The 16,217-nt window shown below is 39.9% G+C and overlaps 1 protein-coding gene across 1 annotated transcript in view; it reads left to right on the top strand.

The window, feature by feature from the left end:
* The window catches only part of slc1a7b (solute carrier family 1 member 7b), a 97,240-nt gene that overhangs the window by 44,178 nt on the left and 36,845 nt on the right, over window positions 1-16,217 (top strand). The window contains exon 2 of the mRNA XM_074668116.1: window positions 5,774-5,853. Within this exon, the coding sequence (XP_074524217.1) occupies window positions 5,774-5,853 (80 nt within the window). The remainder of the gene's footprint in view (window positions 1-5,773; window positions 5,854-16,217) is intronic.

Below are 16,217 nucleotides of genomic sequence, written 5' to 3'. Positions count from 1 at the left end.
AGAAGCTCATTGATCACTTTACTGGTAAAATGCGTAATTTTAGATTATTTATGAATTATTTAGCTTTTTATCTAGAGCGCATCTGATCGTGAACTCTTAAACGTATTAATATAACCCAGTTAATTGTGTTTCAGGAAGATATTTCCTGATAGATTTCAGTTTTCAGTATTGATCCTCCGTTATATTGATTTTATGATGGCTGTGTTCAGTATTTTGTGCTTTAAACTTACAACAAACACTTTGTTACCAGTGAAAAGACTTCCTCAAAAGCAGCTCTTGTGTTTCCTCGATCACAGCTCCTCCGATCAGTCTCCTCCATCCTCTCTCCTCTCACCTCCGAGCACAATTATTGCTTTGGGACAGTCTTCAAAATGGCAACTGAGCAAGTACTTCTGGTAACGCGGAGGAGATAGGACAGAGGAGGCATGAAATTATTGCTTTGAGATGCACCCAGTACATGAGGCGTGGTGACCTGTTGCATACTGAGAATTCACCCACTACATTTGACCACATCAGCATGTACTGCCAGTGTAGCCGTTAAATCCCAGCCACATTGTTGGGATGAAAAGTCCTCTTGTTGTTGTTCCTCTAGTTCCTTTAATGTTTGTTGGAATTCAGTTGAGATGCATTATTGCCACCTACAGCAGGGGTTGTTATGGCCCCAGCTGTATAGGTTTTGTTGGCCTTCAGCTGTGGGCTGTCTTTAGAGACTGTTTCGGCTGAAAGAGTGGTTCATTGTTGGCCTTAGAATTCAGGACTTTTCTTGTTTATTGTATTTCATTTGAGATTGGTTCTGAGGTTTGGCCTCTATTATGTTACTGGTTCTACTTTAAATAAAAGTTTGTTTTAGGTTGAACTTTTTTTTTTGTAAATAAATCCTTCAGTGGACACTGATCCTCACTAGCATTGGGCTCTACCTTGTACCTCTCCACAGTGTTGTCTACCAGTGTCTCCTCATCAGACTCTGACTCTGATGGCAGGAGTAGCAGGGCTGTTTTCTTCTTAGGTGGCTAAGGGTTCTCTTTAGAAGGTTCTTCTCCCTTCACCAACTCCCTCAGCTTTGCCCACACTGGCTCTCTCTCTGCTTTAGGAAGGGACCTGAGGTCCTTAAATCATGGATCCAGAGCAGTTGCCACCTGATAAATGAAAATAATAAAAATAATAATAATAATAATTGATGTAGATTTATTTTCCAAATTTCTTCACAACTTTATCTATCCATTGACCCTTTGGTTATCCTCAGGTCAGTAAAACATACCTTCAGCCTTTCCAGGTTTGTCTTCTCCCTCCGCTGATTGAGGCCCTTGGTGAAGGCAGCCTTTACTTTCACAATATAGGCAGGATCATCATCTGAGATTTTCATAGCTTGCTGGAGGTGGCACAGGGCAGGTAGAACCACAGAGCAGGACACATACTTCTCCCCACCAAGGAGCTCAGTGACACACACACACACACACACACACACACACACACACACACACACACACACACACACACACACACACACACACAGACACACACAAACACACAGAGCATTATTAAATATTAATATATTAATAGCCAATTCATTTAACTCACATAACAGCTATTTTCAAGGGCATACGTTTTTTAAATACAAAGTGGCTTTTAAAAGAACTAATGCAATCCATCACCACTATCTTAGGCTAAATACTTGCATGGCTGTAGCAGTGTTTCCAGTTTTGCCAACTTACTTACTCAGCATCAGTTGGGAGAGCCAGATTATGCTTCTGCTTTGCTAGAGTGGCGTGCAGTGGTTCTCTGTTGCGCCTCATGCACTTAACCATCTTGAGGGTCAAGTTCCATCGTGTGGAGACATCTTGCTCGACTGACTCTTGGTTGAGATTAAACGAGGCTTGCTGGGCATTCAGCTCATTTGAGTTTGCTGGGCTGCGCTTGAAATGTTCAACCACTTTACAGGGTTCCTCAAGAGACCATCAAAATTCAAAACCACCATCCCGAAGTAACATTACAACAGCTCTCGGTACAAGATGTACAACACAGGGCATATGCTCGAATGGAAGAATCCTCCCTGCAACAATCACGTTGGGAGCGCTGTCTGTTCCTATAGTTGTGATTTTATTTACTATATTCCACTGACTTGGGACATTGAGGAACTGCTTGGTGCATGCATCTGCAAAGTGGCGCTCCTCCGTTTTGATCACACCTACAGGACAAAGTAGAGCAGAATAAGTTCGCTATAGTAACAGCAGGGCTCTCAAGTTTTGAATGCAGACTAGAGTGACACCCCTACCCTCCTCCTGCAGGTTATAGGAATGGGGGTCTTTCATAACTTTTCGCCTCAATCCACTGCTATTTTAGGATGTGACCGCCTTTGAATGCTACATAATAATAAAAAGAAACTCAGTAAATCTTCATGATCAACATTTTGCCTTGAAAAAGACGAATTTTCAGGTTAATATTTCAATAGCTTTCTTATTTTGAAATTTGTGTTGATTCTAAATCACCTCTCATGTGTTCTGGACATCCTCTCACAACTTTCACAGCTTTTAGTTAGTTTATAAAAGATCATTAAAAACACTGAGACCCTAATCAGGAGCCAGTCAATGAAAATGTGATTTTTTTTCAGGTTATAACTTCAACAGCTTTGTCATTTTTTAATTCATTGACATCAAATCATCCTTGTGTGTCCTGGACACCCTCTCACAACTTTCACAGAAAAAAGGCGAACGTTAAAAATGAAACTGTTTTCATCCTGGTATAAACAATACGTGATGCAGGATACTTCAGGTTGAATTTATCATTTCAGTGACTGACTAAAAACAGCAGCTTGGAGATGAAGTTTTCTGTCTTCGTCTTTACTCTCACCAGCAGAGGGCGCTGCCCCCAAAGACGCCGAACATTTCGGGAGGTATTTAGGTCAGATATTCACACGTACATCGGCTGCACTGTAAAGTGACATTACTGTCAGACAACAACAGTAACAGCCACAGTTTAAGTGGAAGATATCGAGCCTATAGTCCACAGAGCGGATTGTGGTGGCATCAGATATACTAATGTGCGGGACCGCCAGACATGCGCATCATATCTATGATGCGTCATATCTCATCAGATGTTTCAGAGTTTCCCTGATGTTTAGGCGCCAGGAAAAGAGAGATAATAACAATTGTTCACGAGTCCAAGACAAGTCTGAAGTCTCTCTGTGGACATTTTTTAATATACAATCAATGTGTGGCGGGAGTGCGTGACAAAAGACCAAAAAAGAGTGACTGTCATGCTCAATTCCTATCAGGCAACGACAGTAAGAAATCAATCAGTAAGCCATCATTATGGCAATCTGATGCAATCCCTAATAATAGCGTTAGCCAAAAGCAGTGGGTGTGATAGGCTACATTTGCTAAACTAAAAAAGCACTCAGTGAGTGCAGACCTCTGCCAGTGCCACAGTCCTGAGCCGTATTGTGATTTTGACCATAAATATTAGTCCTACCTTTATTTCATCTAAATATTTAGATTCTTTGACCATGAAAAGCTACCATTAGTGACTGGATTCATAATGATATCTATTTTAGTTCAGTAGTTATTCACAGAAATCACTTTTTTCACCATGGCGGCCAGACGCTGATCCAGATCAATGCCAAAGTCAAAGTAGTTTTTTCTTTTTCCCTGAGCATTTCCTGAAAATTTCATCAAAATCCATCCATCACTTTTGGAGTTATTTTGTTCACAGGCAGATGGACAGACAGACAAACAAACTCAAAAACATAACCTTCTTGGCGGAGGTTATTAGCCTATATCACTTCCCTAAAGCAATCGAGTGAAGTTCCCAACTGGCATCATTCAGGTGTACAGTAACGCTGAGGTAGTTTCCATTGGTGAGAGATGTCCAATGATCCCCAGTTAGTGCTACATGGTCATCTTCTCTTCTTACATGGCTTTCTCTGCGGCATGTTGGTCCACGATTCTCCTAGTGATAGTTCACCTGCAAGGCAGTTTGCCTGGAGAAGATGCTAAAGCCCCTCGTCTTCAACCACGCTGATAGGCTGACAGTTGATGGCAATCCAACAAGCTAGGAGGCTAGTTAGCTTTGCTGAGGGAGCCTTGTTGACCACCATTGATGGCCCAGCTATAATAAATAAATAAATAAATATATATATATATATATATATATATATATATATATATATATATATATATATATATATATATATATATATATATATATATATATATATATATATTAGTACTGTCAGGCAATTAAAAAAAAATCAATCTAATTAATTACAGGATTTGTAATTAATTAATCTAATTAATTGCATTTAATCTCATATTTGCTTAAGGTCCCAAAATAAAGAATTTGAATTCCAGGACATTAAAATTACATTAAAAGACATTTAAAAACATTTAAAAACAAGGTGAGAATATATACAATACATTTTTAGGTACCCTGAGGCATAAGGAACACATGAAAAAGTTGTATGGTTCTATCTTTACAAAATCTATACATTCTTGCACCCAAGATAAGCTGATTTGATTTTTAGGAGGGTTTTTGCTTCTGTCAAATTTTTACTCAATGTGGACTCAATTTTCACTGCAATATGAACTTCTATACTTCTATGAGGTCAGGAGAACCAGGGCTAAAGGCTAAATACTGTGAGGAACTTTGTACAATACACTTAATTTAAGTCTTGGATCAAAGAAAAGTGAAGTATTCTCAGTTTAACATGCTCTGAACACACAAACTGTTGCTCATTGATGCAGAGCAGCCCCAAGCTGAAACATGACACCAGGAAGATGGAAGGAAATTTTTAAAGAATTCTTTAGCTTTAAATACGAGACATATGTCGATCATTCAGGGCTTAATTAAAGCAGTACAGAGTGTAGAATTATCTGTTTTTAACAGAATTGAGCTAGAGCAAATGGTTGATTTTCTGCAGATTTTCAATAAGGACTAAATAAATAAATAAACGAGATGTGGACGGCAGTCCCCCAAAAATAATCTCTCGCTTCCCCCCCGGTTTAAAGCATGTTGGTCATGTGTGATATATTCAGGGACCATCGTAAATTTGAAAATCTGACAAAATCACAGCTTTTTCCAAGTAGGACAAATTGTTTGTAAATGCCAGACATTTTAAAATAGGTGCGTCTTTGAACGCCCCGTGGGTTTGGGATCCAGATTAATCAGGGTTAATTTTTATAACGCGTTAATTTGTGGTGTAATTAGTGAAAATCTAATTAACGTGTTAAAATGACAGCCCTAATATATATATATATATATACTTATATATATATATATATATATATATATATATATATATATATATATATATATATATATATATATATATATATTTATATAAACTGTAATGCAAGTGTAAAAAACTACACTTCCCCAAAGCCGTAAACCAAAAAGAATGAGGAGAAAATCAAATTCAATCGATGGCCTAAAAACAAAAAGAAGGGATAAAAATGGGAGTGGTACATGAGTGGGAGTCATTTTACTGGGAGTGCGATGGGACAGAGTTTTTTCCCTTCAGAGTGGGATGGGACAGGAGTGAAAATCCACTTCTGTGTCACTCTCTAATCCAGACAACAGGTGTACGAACAGAGGGATGTCCTGAAATGTCACATTTTGGACACAAATAAAACACAGAGATGAATATTTTGTTTTGAGGAACAGGACAGGATTAAAGTCCCACTGCATTTAAAGAAAACATTTTCTCTGCAAAGTGAAAAAAAAGTGGAAGAAAAGGTGATATTTTAAAATCAATCAATTTCCTCTTTTGTCTCTGCAGGAAGTGAAGTACTTCCAGTTTCCTGGAGAGCTGCTGATGAGGATGCTGAAGATGCTGATTCTGCCGCTCGTCGTGTCCAGGTATAGATTTCTGTCCTTTGCTCTTCCCTTCGACTTTTTCATAACATAACACTAATACCGCTTCCAAGCCAACAGCCTTTGTGTGTTCTTTGTTTAAGGGGAGTTTTGCACTATTTATGTCTTTGTGGATCATTTCCAGCTTGTGTTAGTCGTGTCTCCCGCCGTGCTGTCTCCGAGCAGACAAATGTTTTACCAACTGTGAACCTTTGACATTGACTTAGAAGCAGTGGCTGTAATCTAAAATACCACATAAAGAAGATCAATCTTGTTGCTGAAAGTCTTGTTTGCTTTTATAGGCCACACACACAGAAACCAGTATTAATTCTACACTGACCAGCCGCTTTATCAGGTCCACCTTGCTAATCGCAGGTTGGACTCTTTTCGCCTGCAGCCGTGTCTTAACTCTTGGTGCCATAGATACATGGAAATCTTCCTCAGAGATTTTGCTTCATATTGTCATGATAGCATCAAACAGCTGCTGCAGGTTTGTGGCTGAACATCCATGATGAGAATCTCCTGTTCCTCTAAATCCCAGAGGAGCTCTATTGGACTAAGATCTGGGGACTGTGGAGGCTGTAGGAGTCCAGGAAATTCATCCTTATGTTGAAGAAAGCAGTTTGAGATGATTTCAGCTTTGTGACATGGAGCATTATCCTTCGGGGTCTCCATCAGAAGATAAATACATTGGCCCTCATTTATCAAATGTGCGTACGCCCGAAAAATGGGTGTATGCGCTTTTCTACGCACAGATCCGCATTTATCAATCTGAACGTGGGCAATCTGAAATCCCACACCAGGTCTGAGTCACATGTCAGTGGGCAGCGCAGTGCAGTAAGGGAAATAAGTCTGTGGAGGAGAATTATTTGATCATGTGAGCACAAAACATTTTCAGACAGAAACAATGATGTTCTTAGATTAATATTAAGATTGCTAAATTAGATGTGACACAATAAATTGTTTCTAACATTTCACTCCTCTTCCACCAAACTATAAAATAGGTTGCTATGAAAGAGCAGCAGAGTGAGCTGTCAGCTGATTTCTCCGTATCAAAAAGAATTGTTTCCTTCCTTCATTCATTCATTCATTCATTTATTCATTCATTCATTTTCTGAACCACTTATCCTGTTCAGGGTTGCGGGTGGCTGGAGCATATCACAGCTGTGATTGGGCGAGAGGCGGGGTACACCCTGGACTGGTCACCTGTCAATCACAGGGCTGGCCATAGACTGTATATAGAGTGGACAGCGTGGTTTCGCCATTTATCATTGTACGGTTTTGAAGCCAAAATACCGCCGTCTCAGGCGCCACCATTGTAGCAGTTTGCAGCCAGAGTCTGCGCAGTAGAGACGATGCAGGATTCTGGGAGAATCTGAGTGGAGCCCGGTGACAAAAATAATATATATATATATTTTTTTTTTCAAGAGTCTAATCACCTCTTGACTCTACCTCCCGACATATTTTACAACCCTCGAAAAAAATACATGAGAATGGCATCACTGTTAAACGTTACGTAAAACCTTGTGTTTAACCTTGTATAACTAAAGAAAACGAAACTTTTCAGAACTCAAGACTTGATACAAGACAGCCAAATAATATCTTCAAATCACCACAACAATCGGATGTGAGAAACATTTCTACCAGGTGTAATAATTTTTTAAAGTTCGACCACAGCCCATCTGGAATGACTGGAAAGCCAGATTTTTTAACTTATACTGCAGCCAGTCACTAGGGGGAGCCGTTTTTGTGGTGACCTCACTTCACCACAAAGCCGAGCAAGTGGACATCCATTTTTTTTTTACAGTCTATGGGGCTGACACATAGACCTTCATCAGTTTACTTAAAAAAAAAAGACGGCTCCAAAATAAGAGCCCAATTTACAGAAGCGTTAAAGAACTTAAAGGAGATAATAAAAGATGCTTTTATTAAGAAAACAGGAAGTTTGCCAGTGGCTGATTTTTAGTTAAACACCGGTCTCAAGAGGAGCAAAACAGTCGCATAATTAAAGTGGTAATTTGAAGCCGGCACTCCTCATGTAGTTATGAGCAAGAATATGCAAACTGTTTCAATTGTAGCTAAAGGGCTGGAAGAGGTAGTTGCTGTTTCTTCTGTATGAAAAGCGAGCTGCTGTGACTAGCTGCTAGCAGGCAGTAGCACGTTGTGAGTCGTCTGACAAATTTAAGACGTTGGTCAGAAATCGCCTATTTCTCAAATCAGTGGGTGATAAGGACGACTATTTAACCACATAAACTTAGAAAACACCAGGTACTTACATTTAAATCTTCCCTCCAGAGTTTGGCTGGGCCCAGCAATCACTTTCATTTTCGCTTGCAATGCATTATGGGGTGTTTCAGTGCGACTAGTAGCCCACCTCCCATACTTACAATTTTTTCCGGCAGAGTATACACCCGGGTATTTCTCGCACACACAGTCTTTTCATACTATCTGATGTGAACGCACTACATACTCATTTTGACGTCACACTTAGTTTGAGTAGTATGCAAGTATGCCATTCCGGACACAGCCTCTGTCTTTTTCAGAGCCATCTAAAACTCCTAACAGGAGCTGTGATGCTGCTGTTAGTTCACTGCAGACTGAATTTCAATTACAGGCCAACACTTCAAGCAAAGGGATGACAAATGTGATTTTCAAAAAGTAAACTTTGAATTTTACCTCCCACTATAATCCAATTCCACTGTGAGTCACCGCCTGCTAAAGGTTACCCGACAGATGCAGAATGTTTTTCTGGAGGAAGGTTTTTTAACTGAACAGTTTTTGTCAGGGCTGCATTCTTTGCACGTCAGACAGACTCAAACATAATTTGCACAGATTGTCACCTTTAAACTTCAAACAAAGAAGATATCACAACCTTTTCATCTTTCTATGACTGAGAAGTCAAATAAGCAAAGACAACTTTCAGGGTTTGATTATTTCTCTTTGGTCTCTGTGATGACTGTCAGTGCTGTCAGTGGACCATGTCCATGTCCAAGGTTTGCAAATGTCCCATTTAAAAATGATCCCAGAGAAATTATTCATTAACAGCATCAGACCTCTTTAATACTTTTTAGTATCAACCAAACTCAGCGGGAGTGTTCAAAGTCTTTGGAAGAGGAGCTGAATTCAGAGGCTTATGAGACTCCTAACTATCAGTGCTCTCCTTTGGGTTCATTAAAGTACAGGAAATTTAAAGAGCAGTGATTGTGAACCAAGGGCTGCACAGTGACGCAATGGTTAGTGCTGCAGCCTCACAACAAGAAGGTCACTAGTATGATTCCCAGCTTGGCCGGTGGGCCTTTCTGTTTGGAGTATGCATGTTCTCCCTGTGCATGCGCCGGTTCTCTGCGGTACTCCCGCTTTCTCACATAGTCCAAAAACATGCTCATCAGGTTGATTGAACGCTCTAAATTGTCTGTAGGTGTGAGTGTGTGAGTGAATGGTTGTCTGTCTCTGTATCAGCCCTGTGATTGGCTGGTGACCAGTCCAGGGTGTACCCCTCCTCTCACCCAATGACAGCTGGGATAGGCTCCAGCCACCAACGACCCTGAACAGGATAAGCAGTATAGAAAATGAATCTGTTGAATGATTGTGAACCAGAGCTGTGACTCTGACACAGACACACAATGTTGAGTGTTGCATGCTTGTGAGATGTAAACATGAAAGTAACCATCTGTACTACTCTGAGTCGGACTCTGCTTACATATTTCTGGACTATGGGACAACTTGTGGAGCTGAATCGTGTCTGTTGATAGCTGGCAGAGGATAGACTTTAGAGATGCTGCATGTAAAGAGCAACATACACTTTGTGTTTTGCCTCAAGGATTAAACCTGACTGTGCTGAAGGGTTAATAACAGAGCTGGATGTAAATGAATGCCTCTCACTGAGAGAAAACGTTCTTTGGTCCCAGAGAAACAAGATGTGTAGATTCAACATCACTCTCTTTGTTAACCCAACCATTACTCTTCAGACCAGGGGTCCCCAAACTTTTTCCCGTCAGGACCAAACAACTTTTCCTTCTTTGATGGGGGGCCAGGGTCAGTTTGTAAAAAAACGTGTGACGATCACGGAGGTGTCCAAATGTAAATATTTGTTTCCCAGAAAGCCATGTATAACCAAATATTAATAACCCTTTCTGGGATCTTGACAATCAGAAAATAAATAATAACACTGTTAATGAAATATTTAACACTATTTATGAAATAACTAATCAATAAATAACCCTTTTTAGGTTTTTCAGAGAAAAAAAGACCATGGAGACACCACTGTTTGCAGCTCTCTCTCATTAACTTCACAGTGAAAACCAGAAAGCAAGCAGGCTAAGAAACCAAACTAAGTGATACAACACCTACCAGCACAACACATTTCACTACCAGTATGGTTGTATAACAGGATTTTTTTTTTTTTTAAGGGAGGAGTTTCAGATAGGGCATAAAGTGCAGAACGGTGGAATAGAAAGTTACATTCTATGCATGTGTAAGTCTCAATCACGTGACCAGACTGAAAAAAAACAACAACACACAACTTGCCTCTGGTATTGTTCAGGGGACCAGACAAAATGTGGAGACGGGCCGTATCCGGCCCCCGGGCCATAGTTTGGGGACCACTGCTTTAGACCAACATGGTTTAATCTAATTAGACTGTTTAAAGGAATCATGCTGAAACAACCTATTACTTTCAAGTTGCTATTGCTCCTAAGAGTTGTTTAATTTTATTGTAATTTCAATTACAATGTCCAGGATGTTTCCAGCACTTCTTTTATGTCTCTGCTATAAAAGTGAGGAATGTAGAGTATTCATTCATTCATTCATTTATCTTCTACCACTTATCCTGTCCAGGGTCATGGGTGGCTGGGGCCTGTTGCAGCTGTCTTTGGGTGAGAGACGGGCTACACACTGAACTTTTCAATAAAATATTCTCTGTAACCAAGCTTCAAATAGCTGCTCCTTTAAATTTTGTTTTGTTGCCATGAGTGAGGAGGCAACGCAGTGGGTATGAGAACCTGATGTACATTGTGATGTTGTGCACAGGCACAGGCCGGCTATGCAGTTGTAGCACAGACCTGTTGTCTGTACTCCACATGACATGGACCTGCTGTTTGTGCTTCACATAGTATGGACTGTAAGAGCTGCAGGGGAAATACAAACATTTGACCACAAGAACCTTGAAGATAAGCTCCTGTAACCTAAAGTTCTTTTTACTTCTGGTTCAAATGTTCTTCAAACTGATAAAATTCTGAACTCAACTCATTTGAATGAAATTTCTCCCTGATATTGGTTCATTTCGAGGTTCTTCATTTCACATAAAGCAATTAGTCCAGTGGATCAATCAATATAATGGCAACATGAGGGGCCAAAGGTCGTGTTCAGGTCACATAGTTAATGCGCAGAGTGACAGACCACACAAGACTCTTTCATTTGTTCTAGTTTGAAGCTTTAGTCATCAACTTGAAACGAGAAGAAAGTCACAGAAGCGTCAGGTGGAAATTAAAGTGGCTTCTTTTACCAAAAGGCAATTCAAAGTACAGCCATTGTGTTTTTAAAAACAGCAAACAGTGAGAGTTGCACAGTGTGTTCAGTTTAAAGGTAGGACCAGAGGTCACCTGCCACCTGTTTGTTCACAGAAGTGCAAATGAACTCACAGAAAGCTGATAAAAACAAACTAACTCCTCTGAAGAAATGCAATTTTCACAGTTTGTGAGGTCAGTTTTGATGTTTGTGTTCCTCTGTTTGACCTCAGACCTCTGACTTAATGAAGTCCAGAGAAACAAATGAAGACACAAACACATTAACCTGAAAAACAAAACAAAATGAGGAAAAACAAAAACTTTTTCGTATGAAAATGGACAAAGAGTTGATAAACAACACAAAGAAGTCAAAGTAGCATTTTAGATTAGATCCTGGGGTATTGACTTTCTCTTTCAGCCTGACTTGTCTTTCATTTGTTGGGCAACTCTGAAATGTCATTGGCAACGGCAACTTGAATCAGCTTGGTTTGGTGATCTTCTTAAAACTCCCAATTTGAAAAATTTATTATGGTATTATGACAATATTAAATTGCCTGTTGTAAAAGTGTGAGCTTATTTTGCTGTTTGCAGGTGTTACGTGTTCAGGTAATGATTTCACTGAATACCCAGGTGTCTGACTCCTCACTCTGCTCAGAATAAATGCAGCTTCTTGATGAGTGTGATGAGAAGCAGGTGTAGGGGAAAGGGTGTGTGACAGAGCGCCGCCCAAAGCCCTGCAGGGGAGACTGAGGACCAGTGCTGGACAAATGACACTAAAAAAATAAATAGTTATAGTAACCTGTTACTTTCCGTAAAAAAGTCTCATTTCTAACTGTATTTAGTTACTAGGCAAAGTAATAATTGTGTTACTTTTTTAATAAACCTTAAATTTTGCTTAAGAATTTAGCTTTTGAGCAGGTTTTTCTGGGACATAATGTTCATGTCTGTTCTTGTCTTTTCCATCTGTGTCATTGAAGTAGTGTCTGCTTACTTCCATCCAAAGAATGACATAAATGTAGAGCCTGTAGGCCTACTCCCATCCTGAAAACACCCGTTCTAACCCACAGACTGCTCGGCACTCGCACATATTAAACCTGCAGCTCCTGTCCTGCGTCTGGCTGAGGGAGCCATATCAGATAGACCTTCAAATTCTCCTGATTTAGGAGGAATTCTCCTGCTTTTTAACCGTCTCTTGCTCCACTCCCAACTTCCACTATCTATGAACACTATCCGGCATTACTAAAAGTGTGGTTCGTTGCTCTGAAAATGGATCCGAATACTGAAATAGAGGATTTGAAGCGGGCCAGTCACCGAGTCTGCTGTGCTCACTTCTCTCATGAGGACTTTATTCGCACAAAGCCAAAGAAGAAGGTCCAGGAACCACCGCGTCAGAACCTGAAAAGAAGTGACGTCCCGATTGTTTCAGAGGGGGCAACAAAAATATAGCCGAAATGAGCGATTTTGCAGTGATAATGTCCCACGCAAGCTCCCTTTCCGCTAAGTGCGGCTAAAATGGGTTGGATCTTAATAACTTCTGAAGGACTCTGAGCTGCACGATGTTTGTCTGAGTGAGTATATGAGCATGCACACACCTTTAAATAAGGTCCAGGTGTCAAAAAAACAGAGTTGCCCTTTAAGTCAAAACAAGTCGTCTACTTGTGCCTTACATTCAAACCTGGAAAAGCATCCCCCCCTCTCCCTGGAGTTGGTTAGATCCAAAGACGCTGCAGGAGATCCTCTCTGACTGCAGGTTACACAGACACACACAGGTAGCTGTGTGATATTTGTTGATGAAAAGTTGGCTGAAGCAACAGCTCCTTTTTAAAGACTTCTCAACATGATTGTTCTCATCATTTCTTGTATGTCTGCCTTTTTTCCCCCATATTTTATTTGCAGCTCCTCTCTTGTTCCTGGCTGAACGAGCGACCTCATTGCACTGTCAGTAACTAGGTTATAATCAGGGCTTGACATTAACACCGGCCAGCCCGCCAAATGCGGGTGAATTCCAGCTGTGGCGGGTAACACCGTCACTCGTACTAGCCACTTTGGCGGGTTGAATTATTTAATTGTAGTTTTCTGAAACAGCATCTGAAATACAAAACCCATTGCAATATGAGACTACGGCACTACAACTCCCATGAGCACTGCCTGCACACAGTGTTTGCTAACTGGACGCGCTCGTCTCGAGCCTCTGTCTGGGACAGCCTGACCGCTCCTGGTGTTAAGCTCCTGATAACGTGATTTAAAACTTCACTCACGTCTTTTTGGCTCGCTATTGTAAACAGATTCTGGGGTTTAAGTCACAAACTAGCGCCAAAACTCCTGTAACTTTTTAAAAGTGAGGACATTTATTGGATGGAGCTCATTTAAACTCACACTGCACCAATCTCACCAGCAACACTCACCTAGAGCAGAGGAGGAGAGGAGAAGAGAGGAGCACACGTAGAGAAGAGAAACTGGTCACAGATACGAGGAGCTGAAGGAACAATATTTAAAGCTCCTAATAAACAAACATTTATCACAGTTATATGTAAAAAGTTTACTCTCGAAATACTGAAAACAAACCAAATCATTCTAAATAAATGAAACTTATGGTCCAGTGTGACTTATAGCCTATCTGCTGTTTTCGTCTTCATGACGCATTTTTTTCTTTTGATCAATACGACTTTAAAAAAATGTATAATTATACTACGAAGTGACATAGTCCAGAAAGTATGGTACTTAGTTTATTACTGAAAAATTACTGTTGTAAAAAAAATCTAAGCAGACTTTTTTTCTTGCTTTTCAGTTTAGTTTTTATCTTTTCAACTAACCTTCAAGCATAACAAATTTCATTTAATGCAATAATAAACTTCTCCTTTAATTACTTTGTCTTAATTGTCTGCATATTTTCATATTAAAGGAGCACAACTGTTTTAGAACTGAATACCTTATAATGGGGTGAAACATTTATGTAGTCTTGATTTAAGTGTAAACAGAGGTCATTTACATTTAAAAAGGTTGTAAATCTAGTTCAAGTAAACTTTAGCATGTTTTTGTCTGCTTTAATGATATTTAACATAATTTTCCAACAACAAAACTGTGGCTAGTGAAAATGCTGAGTGGCTAGTAACTTTGGAAAACCACTAGCCACAGTGGCTGGTGACCAAAAATGTTAATGTCAAGCCCTGGTTATAATGTTTGAAATAGTAATTAGATTACCCATTAGGGTTAGGGTTAGGGTTAACAGGGTTAGTAACGCTGTTAGTTTTGATGCCATTATTCCCATTACTGCTGGGTACACAGGCAAAACACAGATCATCACACTAAGATGAATAAAAACATTTATGGAGAAAAATCTTGACACAGGCTTTTATTTTTCATGCATCAACAGGTGAAAACATGGGTCTGAAAAACAGCTGATTTGCTGAAAAAACGATCATTTCGGTGAATCTGTTATGCTCCGTTTAGTTGCCATAAACTCAGACTCAGAGTATCCACAGCCTGCAGACTGCAGCAGTTTCCTGATTTGTCTTAGAGATTATTACAGAGACATGCATGAGATCCACACAGAGCTGAAACACTCTGTTTGCAGAAAGAGCCCAAATCAGCAACATTCATTTTAAATTGCTCCTCATCATTTCAGAGTCATTAAAATCTCCAGCAGTTAAATGTGTGGAGCTTTACACCAAGGCTGCGTGTGTTCCTCAGTTTCTGGTTCTTTGTGTTGTTTTCTTCACATAACTGATGTCTTCTCGTGCACAAGAGAGGGGAATCACATTAGAGTTATTATTTTATTTCTTGTAAGTGTTAACTCAGAAAGGAAGGCAGAGCATTGCCTGAGGAAGCAGTGGGAAGCTGGTAACTGTCAGGTGCTTTTAGAGTCACACAGAAGCGTCAGTCATCGCTCAGGACTGTTTCACAACCAAGAGAAGAAAAACACGGAGGAGGTTTAACTGTTGGCTCAACAGGAAACTATCATTCATTCAGAACAGCTGCTTTAAGAATGTTCAGTATTCATCAGCCTGTGTGCGTGTGTGTGTGTGTGTGTGTGTGTGTGTGAGAGAGAGAGAGAGAGAGAGAGAGAGAGAGAGAGAGAGAGAGACATTGTGACCTGAATGGAAGCCATGGGGGGATTAAGCATTGATCCTTACATTCACAAGAGCGAAAGCTAACACCACTAACAGCGCTAACACTGCTGTTCCAGCTTGACTGTGATTAAAAAGCTGCTCTGGTGGTGACCGTAGATCCGCTGGTCCTGATTGATGGTTGATGAATGAATTTAACTCAGAGAAATAATTCAACTCTTCATTTATCATTCTTCTAATCTGCCCAACATGTTTCGGGTCAAGATCTAAAATCAAGAAATACAGAAGTTATGATGAGGCAGCAGCAGCAGTGTATAGTTTCATGAACGTCTGTACATACAGTCTACTGATTTCCATTCTACAGCAGCACAAAATTAAATCATTACCAGAGACAGAACAATGAAATCAGACAGGTCACATGCAAACAGTGGGTGTTCAGAGATTGGAGAATTTGTTGTAATGAAGTGAAAGCTCTAAGACACTTGGACATAGCTCAAATTTTAGTTTTAAAATAAACTGAATAAAAAAAGTTTAAAGGTCAGTCATATTAGATAGCTCAGAGTTTTCTGACTGGGGGATGTGTGATTGATTTTTGGCAAAGAAAAGTGTGATGGCCGAATAACTAATAATGTCGATACTAGATTCAGTAAAACCATGAAATACCTTTTATTGAGCTATAAATAAAAGCTCATTGAGCCACTAAGCAGTCTGATATGGATCAGTGCATTTTGGTATGGGTTGGATCAGTTAAGCTTGATCCTGTTTGCATTTCCACAGCCAACCGTGCCTGCTCTTAGTA

The sequence above is a fragment of the Halichoeres trimaculatus genome, unplaced genomic scaffold (assembly GCF_033239565.1).
Source record: "Halichoeres trimaculatus isolate MK-OKI-2021-1 unplaced genomic scaffold, fHalTri1.1 fHalTri1_scaffold_4, whole genome shotgun sequence".
NCBI classification, from domain to species: Eukaryota; Metazoa; Chordata; class Actinopteri; order Labriformes; family Labridae; genus Halichoeres; species Halichoeres trimaculatus.
Note: the sequence above shows the minus strand (reverse complement) of the source record. Positions and strands in the feature narration are given on the sequence as shown.